Source organism: Littorina saxatilis, linkage group LG2 (assembly GCF_037325665.1).
Source record: "Littorina saxatilis isolate snail1 linkage group LG2, US_GU_Lsax_2.0, whole genome shotgun sequence".
Taxonomy (NCBI): domain Eukaryota; kingdom Metazoa; phylum Mollusca; class Gastropoda; order Littorinimorpha; family Littorinidae; genus Littorina; species Littorina saxatilis.
Window position 1 is genome coordinate 26,356,166 of NC_090246.1, and position 22,304 is coordinate 26,378,469.

At 42.3% G+C, this 22,304-nt stretch overlaps 1 protein-coding gene across 2 annotated transcripts in view; it reads left to right on the forward strand.

Annotated features, from left to right (window-relative positions):
• LOC138958612 (dynein axonemal heavy chain 3-like) overlaps positions 1-22,304 on the forward strand; it is a 90,606-nt gene that overhangs the window by 26,353 nt on the left and 41,949 nt on the right. Inside the window, exons 18-41 of one of the 2 annotated variants that reach the window (XM_070329813.1) lie at positions 1,824-2,014; positions 2,783-2,809; positions 3,493-3,724; positions 3,860-4,071; positions 4,339-4,430; positions 5,155-5,269; positions 5,781-5,951; positions 6,345-6,607; positions 7,113-7,314; positions 7,840-8,046; positions 8,748-8,862; positions 9,331-9,526; positions 10,000-10,108; positions 10,458-10,748; positions 11,254-11,345; positions 15,148-15,349; positions 16,014-16,166; positions 17,950-18,172; positions 18,761-18,891; positions 19,294-19,476; positions 19,805-20,041; positions 20,444-20,605; positions 21,225-21,350; positions 21,909-22,066. In XM_070329813.1, the coding sequence (XP_070185914.1) occupies positions 1,824-2,014; positions 2,783-2,809; positions 3,493-3,724; positions 3,860-4,071; positions 4,339-4,430; positions 5,155-5,269; positions 5,781-5,951; positions 6,345-6,607; positions 7,113-7,314; positions 7,840-8,046; positions 8,748-8,862; positions 9,331-9,526; positions 10,000-10,108; positions 10,458-10,748; positions 11,254-11,345; positions 15,148-15,349; positions 16,014-16,166; positions 17,950-18,172; positions 18,761-18,891; positions 19,294-19,476; positions 19,805-20,041; positions 20,444-20,605; positions 21,225-21,350; positions 21,909-22,066 (4,090 nt within the window). The remainder of the gene's footprint in view (positions 1-1,823; positions 2,015-2,782; positions 2,810-3,492; positions 3,725-3,859; positions 4,072-4,338; positions 4,431-5,154; positions 5,270-5,780; positions 5,952-6,344; positions 6,608-7,112; positions 7,315-7,839; positions 8,047-8,747; positions 8,863-9,330; positions 9,527-9,999; positions 10,109-10,457; positions 10,749-11,253; positions 11,346-15,147; positions 15,350-16,013; positions 16,167-17,949; positions 18,173-18,760; positions 18,892-19,293; positions 19,477-19,804; positions 20,042-20,443; positions 20,606-21,224; positions 21,351-21,908; positions 22,067-22,304) is intronic. The other variant, XM_070329814.1, reaches the window with a different exon arrangement.

The window sequence follows — 22,304 nt, forward strand, 5'->3', positions numbered from 1 at the left end:
GGGCAAAGTAAGCCCCATCTTTTGATACCAGTTTGGTTTACCTTGCTTCAAGGTCAAGGTCACAGGAGCTCTTCAAAGTTGGATTGTATACATATTTTGAAGTGACCTTGACCCTGAACTATGGAAGATAACTGTTTCAAACTTAAAAATTATGTGGGGCACATGTTATGCTTTCATCATGAGACACATTTGGTCCCATATGATCAAGGTCAAGGTCATTTTGACCCTTATGAAATGTGACCAAAATAAGGTAGTGAACCACTAAAAGTGACCATATCTCATGGTAGAAAGAGCCAATAAGCACCATTGTACTTCCTATGTCTTGAATTAACAGCTTTGTGTTGCATGACCTTGGATGACCTTGACCTTGGGTCAAGGTCACATGTATTTTGGTAGGAAAAATGTGTAAAGCAGAAGGTCAAGCATGTGAGTCGTATGGGCTTTGCCCTTCTTGTTTAATTAGTACACAAAATTTGGTGGTGATTGGACTTAATTCAAGCTTGCTAGACAGATTTCTTTACAGTTACTGTTTTTTGGGAAGTTTCTTGGTGGCAAGCTTGGGCAGGAAGGACGTTAACGCCGTGGCAATCCTAGTCACAATAGTGTTAAGGCGTATTTGTCTCGCACCGCGCCGCTCAGAGCATCTAATCAGAAGCTGCTATTTATTTCACTTAATACAGCTAGAAATAAAGACATAGCAAAAACCACGCTTACCAAATGGTCTTCCACACTTAAAAGGCTTGCATATTAGTGGTGGCAGACTCAAGGGGGGGGGGGGGGCAGTCAGTCCTCCCTCTACGATCGCCTCGAACGCATGAGGCTCGAGCGTGGGTGACTTCATTAGCTGTCCTCAAGTCTGGTAGGATGGCAGACGTTCTTAACGCTGCTTACTGGACATCTCAGGACGTCTTTCTCAGCTACTACCTTCGGGACATTGCCAGCACTCGCCCGGACGGTACTAGCTGCCTCCCAGCAATGGTTGCCGCAGGCCAGATACTTCCTAGAGAATAATGTGAGTATCCCACCGCCTTTATGTGCAATCTGCTATTTATGTGAGTTGACGTAAGAATATGTGATTGAATAGAAAATTTCAACAATAAATTTTCATTTAATTAATATACTTACTCAACTCACATAGTTAATACCCTCCCAACCATCCCCGCTAACATTTTTATGTGTTGAAGGTGTGTGTTTCCGTGGGGGAATGATGACCGGTAGCAGGGCTCGCGCATGCGCGGGGTTGCCGGTAGGGGAGATGACTCCTGTCTTTGACAACGGACTTGTTTTTGTTTTGGGAGTTACCTCCCCCTGTACCAGGGTCGAGTACTACTTAATACCTAAGCAATGAACTGAAGTTAATGCTATTTATGTGAGTTGAGTAAGTATATTAATTAAATGAAAATTTATTGTTGACATTTTCGATTTCATTTCATTTTCATTTTCATTTTCATTACTTTATTGTCCCATCACTGGGAAATTCGGGTCGCTTCCTCCTTGTGGGAAGCTAGCAGCAACGGAGTCACGCTACCCAGGTGGCTGCGTGTATAGGTGTATTCAGCCACCTGGACTAATGGCAGAATGACCAAGGTCTTTTACGTGCCATTGTGATGACACAGGGGTGAGACATGGCTTCCGTCTCTGGGTCTGCACGTAAAGTTGACCCGTGTCCGTCCCGGCCCGAATTCGAACCTGCGACCTTCCCATCACAAGTCCAGTGCTCTACCAACTGAGCTCCCGGGCCCCCTTCACAGAGAAGGTCTCTTACACAACTGAGCCGGACAACTTGAACGTAAGAAAAGCTAATGACAATGTTTTTCCCACAGTTGAGGACATCAAGCTGAACAGCAACGTGTTCCACTGGCCGGAGCACATCAATTCAGTGTTGGAGCTGAGCAACTCTCGCATCCAGACCAAGCGCGAGAACCTGGAGGAGGACCTCAAGAAGAGAGTGTCCGCATTCCAGGACAGGCTGGTCGAGTACATGAAGGAGGTGGATTCCTTCAAGAAGAAGGAGGTGAGCTTGGAAGATGAGCAGTAAAGGATTGGAAAAAAGCAGCGGGTGGGGGGGGGGGGGGGGGCTGGTGGGTGTGAGTGAAGATGGGATTGTAGTTTGGAAGTAATTAAGTTGAGAGGACCTTAGCCTTCAGAGAAAAGCTTGGCAAGTGTGTGAGGGGGAGATGAGCAGTATGGAATAGGCTTGGATAAGGGGAGGTGGGTGATGGTTGGTATGAGTGAGGATGGAGATGGGATTGTTTAGGTAGGTAAATTGACAGGAGGACCTCAGGAAGAGAGTGTCTGCATTTGTGGACAAGCTGGCTGAGTACATGGAGGAGGGGAGTATTGTAAGATGAAGGAGATGAGCTGGGGTGACCATATATAGGGGTTGAAGGGGATCCCAATCTTAGATTGAGCTATCAATTTCACACAACTTTTGTACCTAGTGCAAATCTGTGCAGGAATATGTACTTTAGATTGGTTTGTGTAATTTTTCTACATGTAGGGCTTTTTTTCTGCCAGACTATAGTGTTTGGTTACTTATTCTAGAACTTGCTCAGAACTAGAGACAGACAGCAGCCAGGGTCCCATATGTTTAATTGACCATCTTGCAGTCGAATGTACAGAATTGTCTCACTGATTCACATTGGCTGGAAGATTTAGAGAGCAATCATCATTTCATATCCCGGGTGAAAATGACTGCTGAAGCCTGAATATTTGTTTAAACGTTTCCTCGTTTTTCTTGCCTAGAAAAAAGTCAATATTTCTAATGGTATTGGATATTTAGATTCCCCCTGGGAAAGGTGTATCTGCAGTAAGTATGATCTGTATTAAGTGTTTGTTAATTTTAAGGAATTGTTTGACAGTTTGATTTTTCATTTATGATGGTTTTTGTTTTTTAATGAACTCTTTTGGGGTTTGTTTTGTTTTGTTTGTTGAATCAAGTACTGATCTGAACCCTGATGTCTGAAGTAAATATTGTACTGTGATATTCCCCTGAAATTGGCGTATGGCTGCCTAAGTGGCAGGGTAAAAATAGTCATACACGTAAAAACTGTATGAGTTTCAGCCCTTGAATGAAGAAGTACTGTGATATGTTATGGTAAGGTTGAGAATTTGCTATATAATCTCTGTGAAATATAGATGTCAAGTAATAATAATACTAATAAAACATACTATTATAGCGCTGTTCACCGCCAAATGGCAGTCTCCAAGTAAAGGTTAAAGGTGAATTTTTCTTTTGGCAGAAATCACAAAAAAGTTGTAAATGTTATGGTTATTACCAAACATTGTCACAGTTGAGGTACTACACACAAGTTGACATTGAGCAGCGAATAAATCAGTAATGCCCAGGTTTTCCCAGTCTAAATGCTATCTCCTTAATGAATATTTTTGCAATGAGTTTTCTCCTCAAAGAATTTTCTTCTCAAGGAATTTTTTCTATTTAATCAATTTTCTCCTAGTTGATTTTCTCCTCAACGAATTTTCATCCAACAGTTCATGAGCAGTGACGAGATGAAGAATAACGTGGAGATCCTCTCTCGCCTTACTGCAAACTTGGAGGCTTCTCGTGATGAGCTTGAAAGGCTGAACGAAGAAGAGCTCTTGTTCAAGTGGGATCAGACTGAGTTCCCGCAGCTCAACCAGATGTTCCAGCTGAAGGAACCCTACGAGAAACTGTGGAACACAGCCTGGAACTTCCACCAGAAGAACGAGGGCTGGATAAATGGTAAGTGCAGACTGGTATGGACGTAGGTCTGTGATGGAACTGACGATTATTGAATTTTTGTATTGATGATTGTTTATCAGAGCTTTGATGGCCAGATAGTAAGACAATGAATACAGCAAAGGCTTGATGATTCAGGTCCATTCAAGGCCCTGAACGCAGAAGAGATTGACCAGGAGGTGAGCGACATGTGGCGCACAGTTTACAAACTGACCAAGTCCTTCAATGACCAGCAAGGTCCACGCCGTATTGCTGAGAGCGTCAAGTCCAAGATCGACAAGTTTAAGAACCACCTCCCTATCCTTCACACAATCTGCAACCCTGGTATCCGCGACAGACATTGGGATTTAGTGAGTCAGGATTTGCACCATATTCTTATTATTATTTCATCCAGTTCAATGAACAATTTTATGAAAGTACACCTCCTAACTCAAGACACTTGGCTCCTGTATCTTCTGTCTTAAAGTTGTCCCCTTTGCAAACGGGCACCTGTTATAATAGCACACTTTTGGTTGGCACTTAAAGATTTCGTTCATGACACGTCGCACCATGTTTTTGAGATTGCTCTGTATTTATGTGGTAAGTAACTTTCAGTGAATTGTATTATTTTGCTACAGATGAGTGACATTGTTGGTTTTGACATCCGACCACAAGACGACACCTCTCTGCACAACATGCTGGAATATGGACTTACCAAGCACTTAGACAGGTAAGCATATTTTCAAGGCTACTTAAGAATGTTTTTATTCTCAGAGTCATTGTAGCAGCTAGACCCAAGCTCACCTTCTTTCAGTTTCCCATGAAAATGTGTTTCTTCTTCTTCTGGGTTCATAGACTCCATTTTTGCATGGATTAGATGAGAAGGGGGGGGGGGGTTCAAACGGTATTGTTTTTGGAGGTTACATACTGCTAAAGATGTAATGCCTACAGTGATGTAGGATCATAAGATTCATTGTGGTAGGGACCACCTCCCAGAACTCTCCATGAAAGGGAACTGTACTGCAGGATGTCTAAGAAATGTCACTGTTTGCTTTTCAATCTTCTATATCCAGTTTAAAAGCTTATTCATGTGAGCCAACATGGCAGAATTGGTCTGGTAGCTCAGTTGGTACATCACTGGACATGTGATCCGTGAGGTACTGGTTTGAATTTAGGCTGGGACGGACACGGGTCACTATTTTGTGTAGACTCAGAGATGGTATTCATGTCCAACCGCCCTGTCCTCATTGTGGCATATAAAACAGTCATTCTACCTGAAGCGCAGGTGACTGATTTCACCTTAACACGCACACCCCTGGGTAGCACACCTCTTGTTGCTGCTAGCTTTCCACTGGGAGGAACCGACTTAATTTTCAAGCAATGGGATAATAAAGTATGAAAATGAACATGACCATGAAAAGAAAAATGTTTTACTGAGAAGGAATCTGTTGCAGGCTGGAGGAGATCGGTGCTTCCGCTGCCAAAGAGCACTCCCTTGAGAAGGCCATGGAGAAGATGAAGTTTGACTGGAAGGATCTGCAGTTTGAGCTGATTCCCTACAGAGACACTGTTAGTATGCACACCTGTATGAAGAAGAGAAGGGTGGGAGAGACAGATGTGAACAGTTGTGCATGAATCCTTAGCATGTAAACAACACACTTGCGTACAGGTCCAAACGTCAATTTGGCACATATGGCAGAGTATTAATACGGAATTCATGTTCATATAGCTCATTCATTTACAAGTGGGCTGTGCATAGAATTGTCAGCTGTTTTCTTGTTGGACCCTCAATTGTTGACAGTGACACACAAATATGTTTATAAAAACAAATAAAGGTGAGGTGGTTTTAAGTATAGCGAGACAGTTTCGATGCGTCACAAACTTTGTTACATAACTGTTTTTGTGGGTTTTTTTCAGGTGTGTGAAATGTTCAATTTTAATTTAGAAAGTTCTTGTGAAGCGCCCTGAGACTGCTATCCGGCGATGAATAGCGCTATAAAAGAATGTTTTATTATTATTGCTATTATAATTATTCACACCTTACATATCTGTATTCACACCCTATATATCTGTGTTCTAGGGTGTGTCTATCTTGTCCGCCATTGACGACATTCAGCTGATTCTGGACGACCACATCGTGAAGGCTCAGACCATGCGTGGGTCACCGTTCATCAAGCCCTTTGAGGTGGAGATGAAGGAGTGGGAGGAGAAGCTGGTCCTCATGCAGGACATCCTGGATGATTGGCTCAAGGTCAGTTCAAGGACTTTTTGCTGTAAGGTTTTCGTTGGTGCTCTTGTTTTGGCTATGGCTGTTGTTGTTGTTATTGCTGTTGTTCTTTGTTTTCATTTTTTCATTCTGTTTTGTTTAGTTACCGTTGAATTTGGATCTATTTTATGTCTTGCTATGATGTGCTTCACTGTTCTCTTTCTTTTCTTTTCTTTTCTTTTCCTTCTCTCATCTTCTGTTCTGTTCTGTTCTGTTCTATGTCCTTATCTTTTCTTTTGTCTTGTCCTCTTTTCTTTCTTCTCTAATCTTCTCTTCTCTTTTTTTCCCTTCTTTCCTCTTATCTCTTGTCTTCAGTTCTCTTCTGTTTTCTTCTTGATACTGTATGCATTCCATAACCTGTCTTGTTCCCACTTGCAGTGTCAAGCCACGTGGCTGTACCTGGAGCCCATCTTCGGCTCAGAGGACATCATGGCCCAGATGCCTGAGGAAGGCCGCAAGTTCGGGATCGTGGATTCGTACTGGCGAGACATCATGAATGAGGCCATAAAGGACACCAACTGCCTGGTGGCCACAGGCCAGAACAACATGCTGGGCAGGCTGCGGGAAGCCAACTGTCTGCTGGAGGATATCCAGAAGGGCCTCAACGCCTACCTGGAGAAGAAGCGACTCTACTTCCCCAGGTGGGTTTGTGCGTTTTATTTTGTGTGTTCCGATGGCATGTTTCTGGTATTTAGCTGTTTTGTATCAAAAATGACATCTTTTGCATGGTTAAAGTGAATTTCCAGCCATGTTTGCATGTTGCTAGAATGCATTGGCCTCAAGTCAGTTACTGTTAAAGAACGTTCTGATTTCCATTTTAGATAAGGCTTGATACATTCTTACGTCCTTCAAAACTGCTGGCTCCTCTGGATTAAGATGCCACTTTAGGTAGGGACAGATATAAACAGTCACAGCAGAACCAGCAGCGTCTGGCATTGGTCTAGTGCACAGCCCAGCATACAGAGGAACAAGTCAGCAATCGCATTTGTACAAGATTTATAGTCGGCTCTTTTGAAGGATTGGGTCAGACTCAGTTTCAGCTGCTGTACTTTCAAGGGATAAAAACAGTTTTCTGCCTCACTTTACCTCACTGTTACAAAGAGAAGACTCTGGAGGGTTATACTGATGTTTGCCATTTCTGTGCAGATTCTTCTTCCTGTCAAACGACGAACTGCTCGAGATCCTGTCTGAGACCAAAGACCCGTTGCGCGTGCAGCCTCACCTGAAAAAGTGCTTTGAGGGCATCAGCAAGCTGGAGTTCACTGAGCAGCAGGAGATTGTGGGCATGGTGTCTGCTGAGAAAGAGACTGTCCCCTTTATGGGCAAGATCTACCCTGCCAAGGCAAAGGTAAGTCAGCAATTTCCTCATCCATGTGAGGTTCATCGTCACACTGAGTGAATTTTGAATGTTCACTCTTTCAGAATGTGACATCACAATTAAGGGGATAATTCTTGAGTATGCTGGTAAGCTGTTGAGGTTGCTGACTTGGCTGGTGTTTTTTTTCTCAACTGGGCCTTTTTTTCGGGGGGAAGGGGGGGGATCATTTTTCGATTCAATGCTTTGCTTATTTTGTATTTAACATTTTTTACTTAGTCAATCTAAAAGCAAATTTGTTTTTGATCATATACTATTATTCTACATACATTGAAGCAAATGCACACCGAATTTTAACACAAACAGTTCTGTTTCATGAATGTTGTGGTCAAATGACTTGGAAGAGGAAAAACAGTGTATTTTAAGGTAGCTTCTCCCCTCAAAAGGGAGGGAGTCTTAAATTGGGGGGGGTCTTAGAAGAGGAGTTCCACTGTAGTGACCACAGCATGAGAGCGGCAAATATCACAGGTACAAACGGCAATTTTTTTTCTGTTTTAGGGCATGGTGGAGAAGTGGCTCCTGCAAGTGGAAGACATGATGATGAGTAGCATTCGCAAGATAGTGCTGGACTCCATCCAGGGTTACAGGGACACTCCGCGCAAACGCTGGGTCCTGGAGTGGCCCGGCCAGGTCATTCTCTGCACGTCCACCATCTTCTGGACGAGCGAGGTCATGGAGGCCATGGCAGAAGAGGGTGGACTGAAGGTAGTCTGTCTATACTTGGCTTTATCTTGTGTAGAGTAAAACAAGTCAGACTGCTCACACTTGGGCGAACAAGAGTTTAGGCAGGCATCAGTTCACACAGACAGACACAGTTGCCTGGGTTAAAGGAAAGGTGAAAGTCGTCATTGACTTTTTTGTTGGTCAGTCGGTTTAGGGTTGTCGCTAGTCAGAGGTCAAATACAGTGCAAAAGGTATCCGTGCCTAGTAAATTGGTTGGAAAACAGGGGGTGTTATTCTTGGGAGAGGACTTTAAGGTAGATTTTAATGTATGTCAAATCTAGTTGTCTTTGTAGTGTAAAAAAAGAAACGCTAGGTATTGAAACTTTCATTCTAAACAAAAAAATCACGAATATGTCGACTTAGTGGTCTTTGTAATGGGCAGACTCAAAAATAATAATGGAATGAATAAAGAAAAGGACCTTAGATTAGTAAAGCGTTGACTCCTTGACATCAAGATGGCAATCTTGACGAAGAGCACTGCTTTACATTTTGTTCACATACTATTACATGTAGTAATACCTTCTGTTGCAAAGAAGTACAACTTGTGATTATTTGTGTATTTGAACAGTAGTATTCATTGCCTATTTGCACGATTAATGACTTTATTTTACGTTTGAACAATTGTCTTCATTTGTTTGCTAGCTACATTAAACACATGAATGTTTTGCCTTGTGCATTTACAGCTCTACCTTGAGAAGAGCAACAAACAGATTGACGGCATTGTAGAACTGGTGCGAGGCAAACTGGAATCAATGGCTCGCAGTACTTTGGGTGCTCTCACTGTAATTGATGTCCACGGTGGGTGATCTTTTGTGCGTGTGTGTGTGTGTGTTTGTGTGTGTGTGTGTGTGTGTGTGTGTGTGTGTGTGTGTGTGTGTGTGTGTCTTTGTCTCTCTGAGCAGTAGAAGCTCTATGGTCTATGGTTTTGCATCGTCTACAACATCTGTACTTCCCTGCTGTATTTTGCTGATGTTTGCCTTTATATTCTGTTGATAGAGCTACTAGCATTGTATTCCACATGTGTCCTCCAAATATGTTACCCCAGGTATTAGGAACCTCAAGCCATAAGACAGAGCTCACAGGCACCCTCAATACTTTGCACACAGATTATTTTCCATTCCTTGTCACACAGTAATTAACGTAACTCAGATAGATTTCTTTCATTGTATGTCCGTCCACTACATGGACCTTTAGGTTGACATACTTGTCAATGTTTTGCTTTATCTGTAAACTTACCTTTCTTGTTTTGAATTCTGTCTTGGTCAGCTCGTGACGTGGTGGTCCAGATGGTCAAGGATAACATCACAAGCCCCCACGACTTCAGCTGGCTGGCTCAGCTGCGTTACTACTGGGAGGATAACGTCATTGTGCGCATGATCACCACCGACATCAGATACGGCTACGAGTACTTGGGCAACACACCTCGACTCGTCATCACACCTCTGACAGACAGATGCTACAGGTGAGAAAGTAGGGGAGGCTAGGGGTTGTTTTGAATTTAGGTCAACATTTAATGGTGATGCCCTGTGGCATCAATTAGGGTCATGTGTAAACTTTATACAGAGAAGGCATATCCCAATAAAGGAAACCTTTGTCCTCCTTAGGTCTGTAAGAGTAAAATGATACTTGCATTGTTGGGGACACTTTTTGATAGTCTCACTCTTTGCAGTTTGGAAGCTTTTGAATAAAACTGGAAAGACTGAAAGTTTATGATGCACTTTCAGAAATAGTGAACATAATCTTCCAGATATGTTTATGTTGCTGTTATTTTTGTTCTAGCGGCAGTATCTACCATTGTTAATAGCAGTCATTAGTCCAAACTTTTTTTCTACATCAGTTTATACTGTGTGTGTGTGTGTGTGTGTGTGTGTGTGTGTGTGTGTGTGTGTGTGTGTGTGTGTGTGTGTGTGTGTGTGTGTGTGTGTGTGTAAACAGAACTCTGATGGGTGCCCTGAAGCTGAACCTGGGAGGTGCCCCTGAGGGCCCAGCTGGTACAGGCAAGACAGAGACCTGCAAAGATCTGGCCAAGGCTGTGGCCAAACAGGTACGCACTTGATTGTCATAAACTTAGGGGGATAAATTATGGCTGTTAGGTTGAAAGAAGTAGAAGCAGCAACTTGTTGTTCACTGAAAAGAAGTGATTTCTTTGGAAGCAAGAGGGGGTATAGGTTTAAGGAATACACAGGCATTTTGTTCACCAGGAGTGTATTTCCAACTGTTTACAAAGCCATTTCTGATAGTGAAGCAAATTGTGTTAGCATCAGGCGTGTCACAGGACGAGTCTGAAAAGGATTAGATTAGAACCCTCAACTCTCAGGGAAAGTATCAGTATACCTTAGAACTATGAAGCAACACAGACCAATCAAATTACCACCCTTTCTCTCTTTCTTCAGTGCGTGGTGTTCAACTGCTCTGATGGCCTGGACTTCAAGGCCATGGGCAAGTTCTTCAAGGGGCTGGCTCAGGCCGGAGCCTGGGCGTGCTTTGACGAGTTCAACCGCATTGAGCTGGAGGTGCTGTCTGTGGTGGCCCAGCAGATCCAGTCCATCCAGATTGCCATCGCACAGAACCTCAAGCGCTTCATGTTTGAGGGCACGGAGCTGTCCCTCAACCCCACCTGCACCATGTTCATCACCATGAACCCTGGTTATGCTGGACGACAGGAGCTGCCAGACAACTTGAAGGTCAGATTCGCCTGCCAAGATAGAGTATGGCTGCCGGAAAATGGTCATACATGTGGGAGTGTGTATGTGAGTTGTAACCCGCTAAAGCCTCAAATTAATTTGGCAAAGTCAACTTTATGAAGTCTACTTCACGAAGCTGGCTGCATGATGCTATGGCACTGAATATTTTGTAATTAAACGTTTTCAATGAAGGTTAGCTTTAACGCAGAAGAAGAAGGAGGAGAAGGTGAGGTAAACCTGAGAATGTCAATATAAGAAGACAACTTGAAGGTAAGATTCACCTGCAAAGATAGAGAATGGCTGCCTTAATGGCAGGATAGAAAATGGTCTTGCGTGTTGAAGTGCATGTTGGAGCTGTAGCCCACAAACACAGAAAAAAAGGAGAAAAAAGTTAGATAAACCTCAGGAAATCAGTAGAAGAGAGATCAAGAAATGTTCATTGATTGTTTTAATGATATTGAAACTGTCTTCAGTTATCAAACTGAAATTGTCTTGTGCTGTGCAGGTGTTGTTCCGAACTGTGGCCATGATGGTGCCAGACTACGGCATGATTGGAGAGATTGTACTCTACTCCATGGGTTTTGTGGATGCCAGGAGGTGGGTACTGGACAACTGCTTTGCTTTCACCGCCCAGTTACCCTTCACCAAGCTATTTCAATATTTTGTACAGTAAAGTGTACCATTGATGGAATCATCAGTGCTCTAGAGACATCATTGTGCATGGTCTGTGATTTGCTGCTATGAAATAAATGTGAATGAAAGAATTTGTTGATAAAGCTGCACATAATGAAAACATTTGATAAATATAGTCTACTTCGTTTATAACGTCGCCGGATATAACGTCACCCCGTTATATCGTCACCCAAACACCGGTCCCGGCTCAATTCCTTCTTTCCAAGACTATTTTAACCTCGGATATAACGTCACCGGATATAACGTCACCCAGTTATAACGTCACTCATCCACGTCGGTTATAACGTCATATCAATCCCCATATGCAGCAGTTTGCATGGTGAACGACTGTCAAGGCATGTTCATTTACCCTACACGTGTCACAAGTTTTGTGTGTTAACGGTATTCAAGTTTTTCCGTTTTCCCGTTGTTAGAGACCCAAGGAAAACTAGGTGCAAGGCATAATCATTTTTGCTGCATGCGTTTTGTGAGTTCCTGTTCGAGGATTTTAATCAAAAGAAAAATGTTTTATTTCATTTCGTTTTGTGAGTTCCTGTTCTATGTTTTTAGTCAGTAATGAAAAATGTTTCATTTCATTTCGGTTTGTGAGTTCCTTACTTAGGTTCCTCAGTGTTCTAGGTTTTTAATTAAAAGAAAAATGTTCCATTTCATTCGTGTTGTGAGTTCCTGTCTTTGTTTTTAACTAAAAAAAATTGTTTTAAAAAGTTTCATATCGAGCATACATGGTTACTCCTGCGCGAGCGCGTGCGAATGGATCTGTCTACTTCTGTCCTTCAATCACGCATATAAAAAAAAAACTCGATTATTGAAATGACGGTAGGAGAAGGTCGAGAGGATGAGAACAGACTACGACGTTTGTTTGTTTTTTGGTCCGTAGAATACAGACTACAACTGCCCTCGACGAGGAGGCTTTGTCGACAGGCTGAGTAGGTCGCTCGGGCTAAATTGTAAAGGTAAACATTAAGTGCAGTGAACCGACAAATTGAGAAAAGTGATACTGCACTCTTAACACTATTGTGACTCAACTTGGAAAGCCATGGACGTCACGCCTCTACTCAAACAGCTACATTGGCTTCCAGTGGAACAAAGAATTAAATACAAGATCTGCTGCATTTTCTATCAAATTGCCGCGGGCACGGCTCCACAGTACCTGTCCGATCTCGTGCAGAAAAACAATCCTGAAAGGGTTGTCCGTTCTGCCTCCCAAAATAAATTTGTCAAAGCTCCTAAGTATCAGAGGGACGATCATGGTGGCCGCTGTCTTTCAGTCGCAGCTGATCATATCTGGAACAAACTCCCTTTGTCTCTACGTCTCAGTCCATCTCTGCCTTCTTTCAAAGCAAATCTCAAGACTCACCTCTTCAGAGAAGCATTCTATGATGATGTAGTTGTCGCGACCCTGTAAATGTGCACTTTCGGATGAACAATGTTTACTGTGTGTGTGTGTGTGTGTGTGTGTGTGTGTGTGTGTGTGTGTGTGTGTGTGTGTGTGTGTGTGCGTGTGTGTGGACATGTGTGGGTGTGTGTGTGTGTGTGTGTGTGTGCATTATAATTGTTGTGTATACTGAGAGTTCGTTCCTGTAAGAGCCTCTGGATTTTTGTAACATTTATGTTTTGGTTTTTGTTGTAAAGTGTTTATGATTGTGTTCTATTCCGTCAATGGCGTCATTCTGGTAATGATGTTGTTATTGCTTTTGTAAAGCGCTTTGTGTGTTCGAAAGCGCTATAGAAATCACCATTATTATTATTATTATATCAAGTGACGTTATAATGATAATAATAATACAGTAGTAGTCTAACGAGTATAACGTCCCGCTCACTAGATGTGGTGGAGACGGTGGGTGGGGAAAGGGGGTAACTATGAACCCAAAGTTGTTACTACCAGAACGATTGTGCGTAAAGGTGGGCAGCCACTTTGCTATTGACGAGAAACTTCTTCGTTAATAATAATAATACAAGTCAAATAGACATTAATTACGTATAAGGACCCATGAAATTCTCGTCATTTTTACATTTAGTCAAAACTTAGATTGACTAAATGTTTTAACGTAGAGGGGGGAATCGAGACGAGGGTCGTGGTGTGTGTGTGTGTGTGTGTTTGTGTGTGTGTTTGTGTGAGTGTGTGTGTGTGTGTGTGTGTGTGTGTGTGTGTGTGTGTGTGTGTGTGTGTGTGTGTGTGAGTAGAGCGATTCAGACTAAACTACTGGACTGATCTTTATGAAATTTGACATGAGACGTTTTTTTTCATTTTTTTGATAAATGTCTTTGATGACGTCATCCGGTTTTTCGTGAAAGTTGAGGCGGCACTGTCACGCTCTCATTTTTCAACCAAATTGGTTAAAATTTTGGTCAAATAATCTTCGACAAAGCCCGAACTTCGGTATTGCATTTCAGCTTGGTGGCTTAAAAATTAATTAATGACCTTGGTCATTAAAAATCTGAAAATTGTAAAAAAAAATTTAAAAAAAATATAAAACGATCCAAATTTACGTTCATCTTATTCTCCATCATTTTCTGATTCAAAAAACATATAAATATGTTATATTTGGATTAAAAACAAGCTCTGAAAATTAAAAATATAAAAATTATTATCAAAATTAAATTTTCGAAATCAATTTAAAAACACTTTCATCTTATTCTTTGTCGGTTCCTGATTCAAAAAACATAGATATGATATGTTTGGATTAAAAACACGCTCAGAAAGTTAAAACGAAGAGAGGTACAGAAAAGCGTGCTATCCTTCTCAGCGCAACTACTACCCCGCTCTTCTTGTCAATTTCACTGCCTTTGCCATGAGCGGTGGACTGACGATGCTACGAGTCTTGCTGAAAAATTGCATTGCGTTCAGTTTCATTCTGTGAGTTCGACAGCTACTCGACTAAATGTTGTATTTTCGCCTTACGCGACTTGTTATTTCTTCGGACATCAAGGACAGGTCATGATCTAGCAGAATATGAATAAACGACAGCCATGTGTGTGTGTGTGTCCTTAAAGCTACTAGCGTCGGACACTTTAATCAAAGACTGAGATTGTCGATGGAACCAGACGGAGCTTGACACTCCAACACCAGCAACCTGTCTCAGAATCAGCATGCAGCCTACAACACTGTACGTTGATACTGTTGCCGAATTTCGGGGAAAATGTTGTGTATACAATTTTGTATTCATGGTATAGCCAGGTTTTGGAAATACGCAAAGAAGACAATAGTCCACAATTCTATATATGAGGAAGTGAATTAAAGATTATTGTAATAAGTTAGTTTAAAACTTACAACAATATGTTGTTGTAATTTTTAAACAACACTAATGCATGCACTTTCCATTTCTGCACAGTTTTATTAAAACAGTCAGTACTTTAGAAAGGGACATAACTCTTGGACTCCGGATATAACATCACCCGCGCGTAAAAGTGACGTTATAACCGATGAACCGGATACAGCGTCACCGCGTATAACGTCGCTCAAAAACATCCCCCGAGGGGTGACGTAATATCCGGAGTCGACTGTACACTCATTTTAAGCTTGGATGTACTTTATTTTCACCCTTTTAATTTTCTTACAAGGTTCACATTTGGCTTTAGGCTGTCGGACAACTAATTGATTGCACACAAAATGCATATTACAAATAGAAACACAATACATATATAAGCATCAGTGAAAAATCAATGGAAAAAGACAGCTTGACTGACCGAAAAATCAACTGTGCAGCTTGTCTAACAAAATCGTGGCCACCTACACCTTGTGCTCTGAGCAGCTGTCGTCCCAACACCATTACGACTATGGCATGCGTGCCGTCAAGTCTGTACTAACTGCTGCCGGAAACCTCAAGCTGAAATACATGGATGAGGATGAGTCTGTGCTCCTCCTCAAAGCTATCAATGACGTCAACTTGCCCAAATTCTTGTCACAGGTGAGCTGTATGTTTTTGCTGTTATATGCTTTGATGACACCTTGATGTCAGCTTGGGGGTTGGGGGAGAAGGGGGGGGGGGTCTAGAATCTCGGTTTGATAGAGCACTGGACTTTTGTGATTCTGATGTCACAGTTGAAAATCCCGGCTGGCATGGACACAGTTCAAATTTATGTGATGACTCAGTGATGATATTCATGTCCCGACACGGCAAGCCAAAGACCTCAGTCACCCTGTCAGAAGTGCAGGTGGCTGATGACACCTAAACATGCACACCCTTGGGTAGCGCGACTCTTGTTGTTGCTAGCATTCCTATTGGAGGAAGGGACCAGACATTGCCAGCAATAGGACAATAAGGTACATGTATTAAATGAATGAAATGAAATGACCTAGGTTTTCTCTGATTTGTGGCAGTCTTAAAAACTGAATCTTGGGTTAAACTGTATCGTGTTTTACAATGAAAACCTCCTTTAAAGACTAAATAAAATAAAATAAATAAATTTTTTAAAAAAAATCTAGAAAAGAGAGAGAGAAAAATTAGGTCTGAGAGAGTCTTAGAATTGAGGTAAAGTTACAGAGATTATGAAAAAGCAAGGTCTTAAATGGGGTGTTCCACTGTACCATGGTCTTTGCTGTTGCGTTTATCCATGTGTTGGTGTGTGCAGGACGTGCCCCTGTTTGGAGGCATCATCTCCGATCTGTTCCCTGGCGTGAATCTTCCCAAGCCTGACTATGGCGTCTTCATGGAGGCTCTCAATGAAAACATCAAGAGTAGGGAGTTACAGCCAGTGCCTTGGTTTCTGGAGAAAATCATCCAGGTCAGTTATATTTTGGGTGGAGTCTGACTTTACGATGCCCTTTTTTATCAGCTGTAGCTGATCTGAAGGCTGTATGAAATCTGCTGCAACTAGGGCTGATGAAAAGGTTTAATAAGCTAAATTCAGCTGTAAACTCTTTGATGCATGCTTTTACACTATAGCCGTGCAAGAAGATGCTTTTATCAAATTTATTAAATCGAGAACAAAAATAAGATGCTCTTAGCCTAGAAGTGTCCTCTCATGGGAGGGGCCTCAAAGACAGAGTAAAGCTGCCTGAATAAAAAACATTCATGCCAAAGAACGTCTGCTTGAAAGAAATGTGAATGTACAGTAAAACCTGTCAAATAAGGACACCCTTGGGATCAGACAAAAGTGTCCTTATTCTGCAGGTGTCCTTATTAGACAGGTGCAAGTAAACGCGACAAAGTCAAGTTGAGAGAGAGAGAGAGAGAGAGTACTGCACATGTACATGTACATTTATAAGAAAAACAGAAGCTGTTTAGATTAAATAGAGAAACATTTAATATTGACTGTTGTAAAACAAGTTTAAAAGCTTTTTATTATATCAACTGTATAAATTTAAATTGTTAAAAAGTTACTGGATCTCATTCATACAACACATTCACATTCACTTCATTCTGCACTCATCAGCTTTTGAAAGAATTTGTCCAGCGTTGTCTGAGTGGACCATTGATGGCAATGTGATTCGCACGTTTGGTTGAAAACCACTTGAACACGGCGTCATTTAGCTCTTCGTATTCGGTTGTCTTCTTCGAAACCCATTTCTGGTCAGCACGTCCGTCTCCCGATTCCCACAACTTCATTATTTTTTCCCGATCGACGCTGATTTTCGAAATCTGCGTTCTCCCACACCCAAGCTCTTGTGCAATCGTTCGGCATGATTTCCCACTTTCCAGTTGTTTGACAACATTTATCCTTTGTTCTAAAGTCAGCGCATTTCTTCCTTTTCTTGAATTTGAATTTCTTGCTGCCATCTTGTTAAAAACGAATCACTCTTTCGAAGAGAAGATACATTCACTCAACACGTTCCACGCGTTGGATTGGCTGCCTTGGAACTCTAGCAGCCAATCAAATGCGTCGACTTAAAACACTCACCAAGAATAGACTCTATCGGTATTCCAAGCTCTCGTAATCTCTCGCAAACTTCAGAGCTGCACAAGACAAGGTTCGAAGTTCTCGCGATGTTCAAAGCATAACAAATAGCGTGTCTCGCGAGAGCTGCTCAGATACCGAATAATATCAACTGATCGATTTATCGTCTTCTTCGTCGATCGAACTTCCCAGCTTGCTGTGGATGTCCGTATTTAGCAGGTATATGACTTATTATGGACCCAAAATACGTGTCCGCGTCCGTAATGCCGAGGTGGCCGTAACGTACAGGTGTTTTACAGTGTAAAGCAGTCCGTGCCGAGACTGACTGTCCGTATTCTGCGAGTGTCCGCAAAGTCCAGTGACCGTATTTGACAGTTTTCACTGTAGGTAGGAGCATGCAGCCTGTGGACACACAAGGAGATATAACTGGTACCACTGTGTATACTTTGTTATTTGCCTGTGATGAAAACAAAGAAGAGAAGAAAAACGTGGAAAAGTATTTTCAGATACATCTAAGTCCTGATCTTTCTGGCAATGGGAAAATAAAATAAGAAAATGAAAAAAGATGAAAAAATGATGCTGCAATTTGTAGAACACACAGATCTGCTTAACAGCTAAAAAAAAGAACAGAAAATGAAAATGAAAGCCTCCATTATATGACTGTCCACAGGTGTATGAGATGATCCTGGTGCGTCACGGCCTGATGATTGTGGGTGAACCGCTGGGCGGCAAGACCATGAGCTACCAGGTGCTGGCAGACGCCCTCGGGGACCTGCAGACAGCAGGCACCTTTGACGAGTTCCGCACTGTGTTTCGCATCATCAACCCCAAGGCCATCACTATGGGGCAGCTGTACGGCTGCTTCGACCCCGTTTCTCATGAGTGGACTGATGGTCAGTTGGTTGGAGGGGGGAGGGGGGGGGGGGGGTAGGGGGGCTGGAGTACATAACAATGAAGCCACAGACAGAATTAAGTGGTCTTTTAGGTTTAGTGCTTTTCAAAAGCTAAGAAAAGATTTCTCAGTAAATAGGTGTTCTTGAACTTGAGGTTTGTTACAGGACCGTGAATTGAGAAGAGCAGATATTTTCAGACCTGTTGACAAGAAAATGGGAAAAGTGAAGTCTGGCAAGAGGTTGTAAAACCTTAAATCATCATAGTCATGGTGTAAAGTTTCTCAAGATCATTTGTGATGAGGAAGGGTGTGGGTATTATTTTGTATGGAGTGATAGAGTGAGCATAGTGTATAAAACTAAGGATATTTTCAGTTCAATGCACAACATTATTGTGTGATACAGTTCATCATGACCAAGTGAAAGGGAGGGCTACTGCCAAGTATGTATGAGCATGTACATTTTGTTCAGTCAATTTGCAAAATGATAGGCCTCAGCAAGTGTTACTACACTAGTGTCAACAAACATGCAAGTAGATTAACACAGTGTTGAACAAGAAGACACGCAACTCACTTTTTAGTGTGCTTACAGGTGTGTTGGCCAACACATTCCGTGAATATGCCAGCAACCCCAATGACGACAGAAAGTGGATTCTGTTTGACGGTCCAGTGGACGCTGTCTGGATTGAAAACATGAACACAGTGCTGGATGACAACAAAAAGGTGGGTTATGTGAGAGAGAAAAATATAGTCTTTGCAAGTGTTTCATGTTGCTGTCTGAGATTTTGTCTAAAGTGATGTGAATTTTAACGAAGTGTTATTTTATTTTCTGACTTCTTTTTATCTTCTATTAACATACTGCAGAAGTAACAGACAGTCCGCTAATTAACAGCCTATATTGGCTTTCATGTTCATGTACTGGAAGTATGCTTGTGGCATTCAACTCCAAGACTCTTAAGTCTGATTGAGCAATCATTTGCTCCTTTCTGTCTTGACAGTTTTATCTTTTCAATAGCAATGATCTGATTAATCAATGTTTAGGATTATGGACTTGTGGCTTTTAGTTCATAGTCTCATGTACCTTCTAGTCTGGTTATACCACCCTCGCTCCTTTCTGTGCAACAGCTTTGTCTGATGAGTGGCGAGATCATTCAGATGAGCAACAAGATGAACCTGATCTTTGAACCCGCCGACCTTGAACAGGCCTCTCCCGCCACAGTCTCTCGCTGTGGTATGATCTACATGGAGCCCATGCAGATGGGCTGGAGACCGCTCTGTGTCTCCTACATGGAGTACACCCTGCCAAAGGTAGGTAGTTCATGATAAAACTCATAGTTTTGTGTGGGTTTTTTTCCTCCTGCAAAGCAAACTTCACAGTGTTATGCATTGACTGTGAACATATTACAAGTTTTCACCGAGCAGTTCATTACAACAAGTAATTGGAGGATAACAGATCTGAAAATTAATTGTAAAGATTGTGAATTTGTTCACTGTTTGAAAGATTTGGAGTCCCAAGTGGAGTAGAATCTCATTAAATTTATTCTAAGCCTTTGCTCAGAAAATGAGCTTATAGCAGAAAGATCTTACTCGGGATTGTACAGCCACAGTGATTATTGCATGTCTTTTTTCCCCACAGAAACTGACCCTGGAACAGAAAGAGCTGGTCCAGGACCTCTTTGACTGGCTGATAGAGCCCTCACTGGACTTTGTGCGTCGCAACTGCAAGACCTTCGTCCAAACCTCCGACATGCATCTCGTCCAGATGCACATGAAACTCTACACGGCACTGATGGACGAGATCATTGAGGCAGTGAATGTAGAACCCGTTGAAGCGGATGAGCAGCCCGACCCTCATGCTCTGACAGCACAGCAGGTAGGGGGCTTGTGTGTTTGTGCTGGAAGAAGTTAGTCTGTTTTTGTCTGCCAGAGAAGGAGGCAACAAAACATATTCATTCTCTAAGTGTGCAAGTATGCATGTTCATGCTGTGGGAGGTGCATTGGTAGTGGTGGTTATCGGGATGAGGGGAACTTTATACAATGAAGGCTTCTGATTAGGAAAAGTTAAACATTGCTGGCGTTGGTTTCAGTCTGTTCAGTTGTTGAACAAATGTTTATTTTTGAATGTTTTATGTATGTTTTATTACGGACACAAAAGCTCAGCAATGCAATTTCTCTTTTAGAGATTAATAAAGTTATTGTATTGTATTGTATTGTAATGGAGTTCACTCGCTATGTTTGGCTAACGAATGCCAACTTTACTCTGCTTCTTGTACAGGTGACACTGTGGCTACAAGGCCTGTTCCTCTTCTGTCTTGTCTGGACCATTGGTGGAAATATCATGGGTGACAGCAAGAAGAAATTTGACACTTTCTTCCGCACCCTCATCAGTGGTGTGGATGACAAACACCCCAAGCCCAAGAGCAGCAAGATAAGCAAGGTAAGTAGTGCTGGCTGCGGCTGAGAGTTTGCCTGATTCATTATGTGCTGTGAGAGTTTGCAGTTGTGTGTAACATTGCAACTTCAGTAGGAGCCCCCTTTTGAGACCCCTAAGAAAGGTTTAACAAAATTATGTTGAGAGTCTTAAAATCCAGGTAAATTCATAGTGGTTATTTACAGGACATCTATATAAAACTAGGTCTGAAAGTTTGATGGTCATGAAACAGTGTGTGTGTGTGTGTGTGTGTGTGTGTGTGTGTGTGTGTGTGTGTGTGTGTGTGTGTGTGTGTGTGTGCATGCATCAGCATGTGTGTGTGTGTGTGAATTTGTGCGTGCACGCATGCCTGTGTGCATGCATGCATGCATGGTGTGTGTGTGTGTGTGCATGCATGTGTGTGTGTGCGTGTGCATGCATGTGTGTGTGTGCGTGTGCATGCATGTGTGTGTGTGCGTGTGCATGCATGTGTGTGTGTGCGTGTGCATGCATGTGTGTGTGTGCGTGTGCATGCATGTGTGTGATGAAAGGTGTTTCCACTGTCATGCCATCAAGTTGTGCGGCATTCTGGAACATAACAACCTTCATGACAGGTTTTTCTGAACTGATTGTGCTTGTGTTACAGAGCAACTCCTTCCCAGAGCGGGACACGGTGTTCGACTATGCCTTCCAGAAGAAAACCGGCGGACACTGGATCCCCTGGATGGAGACACGAGAAGCCAAAAAGACTGCTGAGGGTCCCGGGGCTAAGGTCGGTCAGATTCTTGTGGTGACTTTATGGTTGTTTTGATGTGTGTTTAGAGACTAATATTTCTGATGGGTAAACAAACGAGAAGAATTAAACAAAACTACAGAAAAAACATTGCTTATAGACTGAAATTTTGCATTTAACATTTAATTGTACGAAATGAAAAGTTACTTGGTAACACAGAGCACACTGTATGTTCAGCAAGTGTTTATCACTTGAATATGATCACAAAGAATACCTATTGGTTTGGCTATGTCTTCCAGCTGATTAATAAAAGTTTGTTACACTAATAAACTGTAATGTGCACAATAAAGAACCCAAGTTCACAGCGAAAGTCTCAGGGCTTAAAAACATGAATACACGCATGCAGGAGAACAAAAATAAAATTGGGTAGCGCCGTATACTGTATGGCAGCTCGCTTTCCCCAAGGAGAAAGCAGCCTTAATTTCGATGAGAGTTACCTCACAGGACTATATGAATCTTATCCTTATTCTTATCCTAATGACATTGAAGCACGTCACAAAAAATATACATTGTATGGGTTTGACTTATGCCTTGCAGCTGAGCGACATGATCATTGAGACGCCAGAGACAATGCGACAGGAGTTCTTCCTGCATGTCTACCTGACCCATGAGATCCCAACCCTCTTTATCGGCCCCACTGGTACAGGCAAGTCTGCCATCACCAACAACTACCTCGTCTCCCTGCCCAAGGACCTGTGAGTAGTATACATTTTAGAGTGCACAGTGTATGCAACCTTTGTTCTCTTTGTCTCTCTCTCTCTCTCTCTCTCTCTCTCTCTCTCTCTCTCTCTCTCTCTCTCTCTCTCTCGCTCGATCTCTCTCTCTTTGTTTCCCCCTCTCTCTCTCTCTCTCTCTCTCTCTCTCTCTCTCTCTTTGTGTCTCTCTGTCTTCTCTCTCTCTCTCTTTTTTTTGTTGTTGCTCTCTTTCTCTCTT